This window comes from Triturus cristatus, chromosome 11 (assembly GCF_964204655.1).
Source record: "Triturus cristatus chromosome 11, aTriCri1.1, whole genome shotgun sequence".
Classification (NCBI taxonomy): Eukaryota; Metazoa; Chordata; class Amphibia; order Caudata; family Salamandridae; genus Triturus; species Triturus cristatus.
Genome location: NC_140594.1, coordinates 651,800,532 through 651,812,682, shown reverse-complemented (window position 1 = coordinate 651,812,682; position 12,151 = coordinate 651,800,532). Strand labels below are relative to the sequence as shown.

The 12,151-nt window shown below is 45.7% G+C and overlaps 1 protein-coding gene across 2 annotated transcripts in view; it reads right to left on the bottom strand.

Moving 5' to 3' along the window:
• ATG4B (autophagy related 4B cysteine peptidase) overlaps positions 1 to 12,151 on the bottom strand; it is a 362,353-nt gene that overhangs the window by 223,424 nt on the left and 126,778 nt on the right. For both annotated transcript variants that reach the window (XM_085634168.1, XM_085634170.1), the window contains exon 4: positions 6,445 to 6,543. In XM_085634168.1, coding sequence (XP_085490294.1) covers positions 6,445 to 6,543 — 99 coding nt within the window. The remainder of the gene's footprint in view (positions 1 to 6,444; positions 6,544 to 12,151) is intronic.

Genomic DNA, 12,151 nt, shown 5'->3' with positions numbered 1-12,151 from the left:
TGTGCCAGAAAATGATTGAAGTGGCCCACGAAGGACATAGGGTAATCACTGCCACAAAATAAGCTCTCCATAATCGGGTCTGGCTTTCATATCTAGATGAGCAGGTTGAGAAGGAATGAAAGGCCTGTCACCTATGCAACTGCCTATCTACAAAAGTTACTCAACACACCCTAAACATTTCGTAACTACCGAAGCATGCCTGGGCGAGAATAGCCATTATCTTTCTCGGTCCACTAGACAATGGACATCACCTGATGGCGATTGTGGATGGATACTTGCGATTTCCATGAATTGAGGATCTCTCATCCACCCCTCAAGACTGAGTCATTGAGAGACTGGATGCATCTTTGCGACATGGAGTGTTTCTGTTTATGAGTATGTTAAAGAAAGCTGTGCAGCGTGCTACACTTGAGAAGCTCAATTTACAAACTGTGTTAAACTTTACATTAAGAGCTTACCGTTCAACACTTCACTCAACCACCGGTGAAAGTCCACCAACATTGATGTTCAGAAGATCAATAAAAAGAAAGACACCTCAGTGGACCAAACAGAGAGAAAGCAATAGGAATGCAATTTGCACAAGGGACTTGGTTCAGAAACAAAAGATGAAGATATTTGCGGACTAAAGACAACATGCGAAAAACATTGTCTTCCAGAGAAGAGACAGAGTACCCACACGTCAGATGCGGAAAAGAAAATCTGATGCCAAACCTTTTCAAGTGGTGTCAAGAACACATAGTGACTACCCAGCATCTTGAGAAGTCTATTACCAGAGACTTTTCTTACTTTCAGCGTTTGATTCATCATTCACCAGTTTCACATGGTGAAGGAGGGAATGATTCTGAAGCACTAGTGACTGTTGCTGCATTTCACCATCACAGCAGATCTTGCATCATGATGGTAGCAGGTCTAAACTTTACACAACATGTTCAGGTCAAACAAATACAACACCAAAGCGTTTAACAATGACAATGTTTTTGGTTCCTGATGACGTAATGGATGGAGTGTATTTCAGTGGAGGTTGATATAGAATGTTGAGTTTGCAGTTACACGCAGATGAATAAAGACGTGTGATATCAAGCTCTGTGTGAGGAGTAGTCATTTACGGATACCCCGGCAGGGAAGACGCTACATCGTGCACACTGTGTCACTGGAGACAAGTTATATGAGGCTGATGTGATTGGTTGCGTGTGTTCTGGTTCAGGAAATACCTGGCCTCACAGTTCAGGCCGGTCTGTTAACAATCGAGAAGAGTCAAGGCTGATTTGCATAGGGCTGGGTCCAAACTGAGAAGGTATGGTGTGCAAAATAGCAATGGACTGGGATGTGGCCCGACTTAGTTACCAATGGCTGAGATTAATTCAAGCATTCCATCCATCACTTTGTGTATACTTCAATGCTTGTTTCTTAATGGCTACTGAGAAATAAAAACAGTCAAGACAATTCATTATCCTCACTCCAATGTCCTTAATAGAATTGAAACTTTCAATTCACAAAATGAAGGCGACATTGATGCCCCCTAGAGAAGTGGATATAAAACGAGGCTGAGAATAATTCAATTAATAATACTGCATAGGGGATGCTATAATAAGAGCAAGCTATACAAAATGGGAAGGGCCCAAACACCATATGCATAAACATTGCAGAGAAGAAGGGCCATTCCTACATACAATCTGGGGGTAAAACAAGATACAAACGTATTGGAGGGAATTAATAGAGGTATTAGCTGTGATTCTAGATAGTAAAATACCACACAGTCCCTAATTTGCTATACTAGGAATTCCTATGGTGCAGAGTTTCATTATAACCGAATGGAGCATTGCTACGGAATGAGGTAGCCTACCAGTGCAGACAAAAAAAGATGGCAAACAGGGATAGATAGAAGCATGGAAGCCGAAAAGGTGGTAAAAGGGTAGGAATTAAATTAATAGTAATGGTTGAACCCAGGTGAAATATAAATTCTGTGTATGGGATATTAACATGTGTATCTAGCCTGAACATAAATACAGTGGCTATGTCTTATTTATAAGTATACTGTTTTACCAACTAGGAGATCTTTGCAATTTGATCTCAAAATAAATAAACATATCAAAAATATTTACTTTGATGTTAGAGTAAAGGACTTTTTAGGAGATGATTTAAAGATTTGGGTAATAACAATATCAACAATGCAATAGATATGTTTGAGGTGAATGGTACAACAGTACAGAGTGTGGACTTGAGTGTAGTGAGTAAAAAAAAAAAGGGAACCAATTTTGTGAATACCTATCTTATTGTACTGTTCTTACAGGGTAGAGGTAGAAGTAATTGTGGACACCTTGGCCTGGTAACCCATTATGGGTTAAGAGATTCTTAAGAGATTAAGACATTGTGAGAGAAAAAGTGGTTATCACCCACAGACAAGATGTCTGGGGGAAAACATGGGTCACACAGTAGATAATAAAACTTGCTTTTGAGTGGTGATGGATTTTAATGGGCGAGGGCAATGGGAAAGTGCATATTGCAGAGAGAGGGGATACAACTCTAGGAAGCCCACACTAAAAGAAAGAGTAGATGTACCGGTATACACAACATAATGTGATGAAGAACATAAATGGGTAAATAGAATGTTAGTGGCTAGAGAGACTCTGCCTGGCAGTGGGAAGTAGAAAGCCCGTGACAAGAATATGAAATCCATAATAAATTTGAAAACATATTCATTAAAATGTAATGTTTTAAAAACAGCATATTGGGGCATCAAGACTTTTTGGTGCAACTCTAGTAACAATGCTGCAAGAACGGTGAACAACACGAAAGGTGTGTCATTTAGGAGGAGTAGGTGGGTTACTGATAGTAAGGGTAGTAGGGTGAAAACTTGGGTACAGATTGTATGAGAAGGTGGGTTACACCTAGCACTGCAGATTACATACTGGATAATTAGTTGGTAGCTCTGTTCTTTTTGGAGTTACAGGATAGGTGTATGTGGGGAATTTGAATGGTTCTGTAAATGGTTTAGTGCATGGTATAGAGTTTTCTTATGTGTTGTGAAATTTGGGGCATAAGTATGAATGTGGGGTCCTAATTTCAAATGGAATATGGAATGTGGATTTTTGACTATAGGCTAGTTGATGTTCGATTTATTGTAGCTTTTTTTGAGCTCCGGTCAGTACACTGACAACCTGAATTTTGTAAATAAATATATATATTGCTTCACTAGCATGTTGGGACATTTCATCGACAAACTTTATAGAATCACTATAGGCCTCATTACAAAGAATCCACAGTCAGCCTTCTCGGAATCCGCATCAGGGTCCTTCTCCAGCTCTTAGTGAGTCGGTCTTGAAAAGGACTGAAGATTTCTTGATATTTGAGCTGACAGCTCCCTAGACACTGACTCTCACAGCATCAACCCACTTGGCACTGTAAACTGCATCAGTAAAGCTGAAACCATTCAATCTGTGCTAATGGCCCAATCAGCTCCTAAAATATCACACAGTGCCAAAGGGTCTAAAGCTAAACAGCTTAAGCTGCGCTTATTGCGGACTGAAGCCTCACCACCAAAATAAACAACTTAACCGGGAGCATGAATAGAAGAGGGCACAATATCAGCCTTGCAAGGAGATGTAAGTTTGTGTCGGGAAGCATGGCAGGAGCAGGGTTTACCATTTAAGACTCGGCAAGAAAGGGCAAACAATACTGCAAGCCATCTTGCACTAATTCAAACTCAGGGAAGGAATGACAGGCAGCTCTTGCAGAGTGTTGGCGCTGTCTGGAGAGAGGGCTTGCTGTGTGGTGAACACACTACAGGACAACGCCCCAACAACAAAATATATTTCCTAGAAGGCTTATTTGTAGACACAAAGCGACCCAGGATTTCGAGGTATAAGTTTGCTTTTGGCCCAAAGTGACATTGAAAGACAATCGTGATTTTATGTTTTCAACATCCATGACTTTGCTATGCGGATCTTAATTTCCTTTGAACAGAACTGTTGCTTCATTCAGAAGTCGCATAAAGGACACAGGAATTACATGGTAGTATTCTGAAAGTTGAGTAGTGTAAAGAAAATGAATGTTCAACTATGTGAGTTCATTTTAACTTTCCTAAGACTGTAGGATGTCGTTATCACTTAGGGCTATACAGAGATGGAATAGGAAGGATTCATACATCTGAATTATGCTTCAATTATATGTATTTGTGAATACTTCTTAAGATATTTAGAGTGAAAATAATGGTTCTATGAGTCGCCAAGCTAGGAATTACAGGCTATTAATACTTGTGAATGACTTTACAGTGGAACAGACCAAGAAGAAACTTTAACACACCTTCCAACTACAGTGTGTAGTGACGAAATTTGATGAAAGTTAGCCAGCTCTTAAAGGGAGAGCTGATGAACACATATTTTAAATATTCATCTCTTGTATGTTTAGTTTCAAGAATAACAAGTTCCATATCAAAGATCAGGGGTCTGGTTACGCAGAGATATCACAAAGGTATAGCCATTCTTCGTTACAACCTAGTGCACGACTGTTGTGGCCAATTACTAAAGACATCTCTTCTTGCCTTTAGACTGCCTACTATGCCTTATAGATCTCAGTGCCCAGCCGAAGCGATGAGTCAGAATGGTGGCATCCAATGTCTCACTTTTCTCTCTTATCCCAACCCCCTTTTCCCTGATCACTGGTCCATATATTAAAGGGCACGTGGTCACTGATGGATACGGTTAGAGACGGGAGAATACATTGCTCCTAATGGATCATGAGTCCAAAGTTGGTGCAATCTGACAGTTTGCACCCAGCTTAGCAGAGAAAGTCAGTTTTCCTCCAAGGTACCTCGTATGATAACATTTCCATTGCCATTTGTGTCCACAGTTGCATACCCAGGACTATACACAAGGAGCGTTTACTTGTTTCTAACAAGCCATGATTTCTTGTTTAGCTCCCAAAAGAATAAGTGTTATTACAGTACAATCTCCCCTCCTAAGCTCACCATAGTTTCTGGGTCAAATCCCCAATACCCCTGCGACGAGATCAGGTGTGACCCGGGAACCCGGAACCTTTTTTATACAACTCAGCATTTTTTTCCAGAATAACTTAAGTCCCATACATGTCCACCATACATGGAAAGCAGAACCTTCTTCTCCACAACCTCTCCATCATTGACCATCCATATGTGGAATAATACGTTTCTGTTGTTTTGATGGCATAAAATACCAGTGATATATTACTTTATACCAGGTTTTTCTACCCTGCACATTTCAAATCGTCTTTGGTACATCCTGCCACAATCTGCACCATTCATCTCATGGTACATCCGTCCCCAACATCACCTCCCATTTTTGCATGAAGGGTCATGTATTCGTTTCTGGTCGATCTTTCAGAGAAGTCTTGCTATGCTATAGAAACCTCATGTCACCTACGCATCCGAAGGAGGACTTTGGAGCCAGCACTCATGACACAATTATCTAGGGTAACCACCTTTCATCGAGACAAATTATGGATAGTTACTACGAAAATTCTGGACTGAGACGTAATTTTAAGGACAGAAATTCTGGACAGAATGGCAATTTTACAGACATAATACAAATGCAACAATGGCACAGGACTCAAGCTATATCTCAATGATGAGGCCTAGGTCAATTCAGAATTGCTCGTGTTTCTGTTCAGAGTAAGCCTGGCTTGGCACTGGAGAAGGAACAAGCCTGATTTTCACAGGGCTGGTGTCTGGATTTGAAAAGAAGGTGAAAAACAAGGGACTGAAACTGCTGCCCCGCGCAATTGCCAGAGGCTGAGACTATCTGTAAACATTCAACCCCTCATCTTTGGGTTTTCCCGAGTATGACACCCAAAGTGTGACAGGTATGACCAGTCGTGGGTTATGCGATCACTGTGCCGCAAGTCATGTTTCACTGATGAGGCCTATGTAGGCCGAGAACGATCTGGAGTTGCTCGTATTCCTATTCAGAGAGGAACTGGCTTGGCAGCTTGGACTGAATTGTTCCTAAAGAGGCAGGACAAAGATGATTTGAACCCGACAGGTCGCTGTCTAGAGGCATAGTTGATAAAAAAAAATTATGGACTGGAATGTGGCCCGAACAGCTGCTACTGGCTGAGACTATTTGAAAGCATTCCACCCATCACCTTTAATTCAGGGTCTGCCACAATAAACAGGAGAATTATTTGTCTGTAGTTTCAATGAGGAATAACAGAGTCTACTCTCTTTAGAAAACCAAACATTATGAACAAATGGTGTCCTTAACGGAAAATGAAACGTTTTAAGGACAGAATACCTACATACAGGACTATCCTTGTAAAATATGGGCTGGTGGTCCCTCTACCATCTCTGTAATCACCAATCAATGGTAGGATTTCAAAAGCGTCTCCTTGATGTAAATGGCAGTTACATCCTGTGTAGATTCAATCCCTCTAACATCCCAACCCCTAACGCAATAGAAGAGAACTACTTACCTCGACCCAGATGACGACATACCAAAGCCTGCGCAAAGATCATCTGCCCGCAGCGAAGCATGCAGCCCCAGCCTGTGTCTGAGGATGGGCCCATTCCACCTAAAAGAATCAAAAAGACGCAATAAACAGACATGCAACTTGGAAAACAGATATAAAAACACATCCTGTGCCACAGCACACAACCAGAACTTCTGTAACACATTAAGATCAATTCCATCCTCTTTTCAAGAACATATTACAACGTTAGCAGTGGTTTTATCAATAATTGCACGTCCTCAACACGAAAAAAGTAGGCAAGTGTTATGGTTGAATATATTTGATAAACACAATGTACTAGACATGAAATAGGAGCTCCACAATATCAGACACTATGCTACTAACAGGTGTGAATGTAGCGTCGAACAAAGGTTTCTGCTGATAAGGAATCATACAAGATGATATTGGAGCATACAAATATCAATTGTAAGGATTGATAACGAATGAGTCCAACAATGGGGACAAGGTGACTGGCAGTTTCTTTGGTCCCAATTATTTGTTGACAGACTATTAATTTACAAACAAGGGTGACAGCCTTCAGTAGGAAAGCAGCCAACATGTGTTTCGTCCTATTCTCAAGATCTGCTGCACTTAATATGCACTTGTAAAGAGCTATTCGACGATCGTAGACTGCTCCTAAAAGCATCCCTCAACCAAGAGGCATTTGCACACATTGGCAGGTAGTTATGGCATCCTTTGCCCCTCTAGATCCGCAGCTGATATGCCGCCTAGTGACATTTCTCAAAAGGGTGGAAGGGAAGATGGCGTCACTTGATAAACCACTGGGGCCTGTCTGCTCTACATAACTTCCTCATGACTCCCTCCACTTTACCTGCTTTGATTTGCTCGCCTCATATGAATTATTTCCCGTTGTGGCCAATGAACTTACCCATGCCAGGGGGAAGGGCGATACTGACAACGGCTCTTCCATAAGATCTTTTCCCTGGATGGGGGCAGAACGATTCATCATAGTATAACCACGCACCATGGGATCACTCCTTGCCGTGCGTCTCTCCTCTTTATGCAGTATAGCCTGCATTGTCATCGGTCTGTGAATTCTAATAGCATACACTTATGACAACCTTCCCTTACAACTGGTACTGAAACATTGTGTAATTATGATAGCTTGCTCTTTTAATTGATACTGTACTTTTGAGTAAGTTGTTTTAATTATCTTTTAACTGTTTGCAATGGTTTGAAGTAACCGAGCAATAATACACTTACTAATTCACTTCCTAATTGTAAGCACTGCTAAAGGTATGACTCGTGACTCCACAAATGGAAACAAGTCGACTGGCAGTTTATTTGTTGCCAAGTATTGGTCGATAGACTAATGATTTGCAAACAAGGATGTCAGTCGGCAGTAGGATAACAGCCAACAAGTGGTTCGTTATCAGTGTGTATCATATCACCAGGATAAACACTTGGCAGGTTCAGTGATTCGTACCGTTATGTAATAAAATAAGAGAAAGAAAGAATATTATTCATTAGAGGATTCCCTCTTAGGGCATACCTGGCGGGGCCCCGGCTGGTGGTGGAGACAGGGACCGGTGTGCTGGGTCCTGGAGGCAGGCTGGGGGTTTCACCGGCGGCTTCCGGACTTGCCGGCATCGGGGTCACCTCTGGGCGGTGGCTGTCAGCTTCTTGGGGCTCACCTTATCTGGCCTCAGGCTTCTCAGTGTGGTCTACGACAGCAGGGGTGGGGTGGGGCCTGTCCACTTGTTTGAACCACGAGATGTTGTGGGTCACTGTTTCTCCCGCCTTCTCTACAGTCACCATGGTCCCTTGCTGATTGATCACTGCCCAGTATCATTGTTTGTACCGGGTCTGGAATTTTCCCCCGGGTCTCCTGTCCTTCATGATGAAGGTGTCTCCTTGCTGTAACTGATGAAATGCAGCTCTTCGAGCTTGGCAGGCGGTGTTGTTGTGCTGCTCTCTCCTCCCGAAGGCACCTCTTTCGTCAAATGGGCGGGGACCACCCGGGCGCAGTGGGGAGGCCATCTCGGCGGGTGTCGTGAAACATTAGCGCCCAGGGCGCTTGGCGTTTTGAGCAGTGTGGAGTGCTTCGGTACTCCCGCAGGAACTTTTGCGGTTCATGTTCTGGGTTGCCTTGCTCTGCCAAGGCGATGTGGAGGGTTTTGCTTATTGTCCTCATGAAGCGTTCAATCTCCCCATTGGCTTGGGGCCATTGTGGGGTGATGCGCCGGTGCCGGATGCCGTGGTGGTGCATGAACTCACGGAACTTGTGTCCTTGAAACGGGGGCCCATTGTCACTGCGGAGTTCATCCGGACATCCGAACAGGCCGAATATTTTCTCTGGAGCAGGGCCAACATGCAGGAAGGCGGTTGATTGTACGACTTCTACCACTGGGTATTTTGAGTAGCTGTCAATGAGGGCTAGTGTGACACGCCCGTCAGGGAAACTCCCAAAATCCACGCTTACTTTTTCCCATGGGCATCGGCCATGTTATTCTGTGAGTATGGGTGCTGGTCGTTCAGGCCCGCTCGTTAGTTGGCAGGACGGGCACCTCCGGACTGTCTCTTCTACTTGAGTGTCCATCCCTGGGAACCAGACTTTCTCTCTCATGCGGGCTTTCATCTCTTCCACTCCTTGATGTCCCCTATGGGCGAGTTGCGTTGCTCGTAGCTGCAGGGATGCTGGGATGACGATACGGGGTCCTCTGAGGAGAATACCCCCTTGGGTGAGGCTTAGTTCGTTTCGGACTCTCCACGTGTTCATCAGTCTCTCTTTCTCTGGGCTTGACCAAGTGTTTGCAGCTTGTAGAAATTGGCGCCACAGTCCTCCTTGGATTGTTTCTCGGACTTTGGTTATGACTGGGTCTTGCTCAGCTGCGGTAGCCACTTCTTCGAGCGTCAGTGCTCGGGGGCACGTCAGTGTCACAATCATGTCCAGGTGTGCCTCCGTGTCGTTGTTGCTGGGTTCTTCTTCGCTTTCTCCGGTTGTGTCTGGGTGTTGTGACAGGAAGTCGGTCGGGTTCTTGGCGCCAGGCCGGTAAACTACATCCATGTTGTAGTGTTGGAGCCCGATGGCCCACGTTTCGATACGTGGTGGCGGATGAGGTGCTGAACCCTTGAATAGCGGTACCAGTGGTTGGTGATCCGTGACCACAGTGAATGGGTGTCCGCATAAGTATAGGTGGAAATGTCTGCATCCCCATCGGATGGCCAGGGCCTCTCTCTGGATTTGAGAGTATCGCTTCTCGGTCGGGGAAAGCGCTTTGCTGGCGTATGCTTAGGCAGCCCACCGTCCCGGTTCTTGTTCCTGAGTGAGGACGGCCCCTAGGCCTACAGGGCTGGCGTCTACTAATATTTCCGTCTTCTTCGTTGGGTCAAAGTACACCAGCATGGTATGGTGGAAGAGGGCTTTCTTGACGGCTTGGAACGCTGTCTCTTCATCTGGACCCCACTGCCACATGGCGTCTGTCCTGGTGAGGTTTCGGAGGGGCTCTGCAAGGGTTGCCAGGTCCGGAATGAAATGTCCACAGTACGTGGCCATTCCCAGGAAGCTGAGTACTTCCGCCACGGAGATTGGGGTAGCTGCGGTCTTGATCGCTTGGGATTTCCGTGGGTCGACCTGTATGCCTTCTTGGGTGAATGTATATCCGAAGAATTCTATCCTTTGTTGGAACAGCAGACACTTCTCTCTGTGGAGGGTGACACCGTGGTCTAGGAGTCTCTTCAGTGTGGCTCTCACGTGCCGGTAGTGTTCTTCCGCTGTCTTGGAGTGGATGAGGATGTCATCACTCATGTTTAGGACGCCAGGTAGTCCTACCAGGATTTCTTTGACTTTGACAGCGTTCTGGAATATTTCCACGGCAGAGGGTATTTCAAAATTCAGCCGTTTATACCTCCGGAGACCTAGGTGCGAGCTGAACGTTGTGATGTAACGGCTGTCTTTGGCAAGGGCTAGTTGGTGATAGCCCGCATTCAGATCCAGCTTTGAAAACCATCTCGATCCGTTCAGATCAGCCACGATGTCATCCATGGTCGGCGTTATGTGGCGCTCGTGCCGAATGGCCTTGTTGGGAAGGCGCATGTCAATGCAGAGTCTGATCTTCCCTGGTTGGCGAGGCATTTCCGCAATCACCATGGTTGATACCCACTGCGTGGGCCCGGATACTTTCTCTATGACCCCTTGGTCTTCGAGTTTCTGCAATTCCTCCTTTACCAGAGGCTGTAGGTGGAATGGGATTCTCAAGTGTCGTAGGGCCGTTGGCGGGACGGTGGGGTCTATGTGCTGTTGGATGGGGGCTCTCTTTATCTTCCCTAGTCTCTTGAACAAGTCTCCAAACTGGTGCAGTAGTTCCTCTGTCTAGTCTGCTTGTATTCTCTTAGCGAATATCACCAAACCCAGGTCTTCAGCTGCATGGCTACTGAGCAGCGTGTCCACTTCCTGGTTGTTGACATGGATATCAATTGTGATCTCGACGTCTTCTGACCGCACTGGCACGGTCATTTTGCCTCGGAGGAGTACTGGGGAGTCGCTTCCATACGCAAAGATCTGGGCCTTTGACGGTCTAAGCTCTGGTCTGGGCCTTAGTTTGTTGTACTGCTGGACTCACATTACTGTTACTGAGGCACCGGTGTCGATTACCACATTGACGTCTGTCCCTGCGACCTGTACTGTGCAGCGAGGTTGGGGTCCCCTTCGGCTCTACAGCACCCGGGTAAACGAGATTAGGTACGTCTCTCCTTCGTCATTTGATGTGGACTCGTCTTGTTGGTAGATTGTCGGTTCTTTCTTCTTCCCTCCAGGGTGCGATGCTAGCGAGACCTGTGATAGATGTCAGACCATCCTCCTCATGTGTTTCGGTCGGTTCCCTTCCCTGCGCTGCGTTTTCTTTCTGCTTACAGACGAGAAGTGGTTTGCAATGCCGCAGTTGGTGCAGGTCTTCCCCTGTGCCGGGCATGCCTGTGCGGGATGTTATTCATACCCACAGTGCTCACATTGGTCCTTTAGGGTCTGTGGTTGGCAATCTCGAGGTCTGTAGGCCTTGTCTTGTGTTCTGACTGCGTCAGTCTTGTCCGTATTGCCGGTGATGCATTTTTCCGCCCCTTGTACTAATGCGATGTCCATTTCCTCCGCTCGCGCTGCCGACAAGTCGTGAGATCGGGCCAGTACGAGGATGTCGTTCATCAGTATGTTCGGTTGCCTGAGTATGATGCCACGTAGAACTTTGTTGCGTATCTCAAAGATCAGCTGGGCTCTGATTTCCTCTGTCTCCCGCGAGGTGGGTGACGGCTAGTACCCGGAGAGTCTACTGACTCGCCCTCTCTCTGCTTGGCTTGCCTTAGCTGAAAATGTTCGAAGTCCGGGTTCATTTGGGGATCGAAATGGGCATTTAGGGCTGTGACAGCTGCTGGGTAGTCCTCAGGGGGTCCTGTATTCGGTAGATGCTTGAACAAGAGGTAGATTTCCTACCAAGCATAGTGGAGTAGCAACAAGCGCTTTTCCGCGCCATCCTTTTCCCTCGTGGCGAATAAATAGTTTTCCAGGCGGCCTAGCCAGGTCTGCCACCTCGGTGCAGCCGTGGAGGGGTCCGCCTACTCACTGAATGGAGGCAGGATCCTGAGGGTGGGTGATGGTGAGCTGCTGGCGCAGGGGCCATCTTGATCCCCCATTGCACTAAGCGTAGGTGCAGAGGAGCAG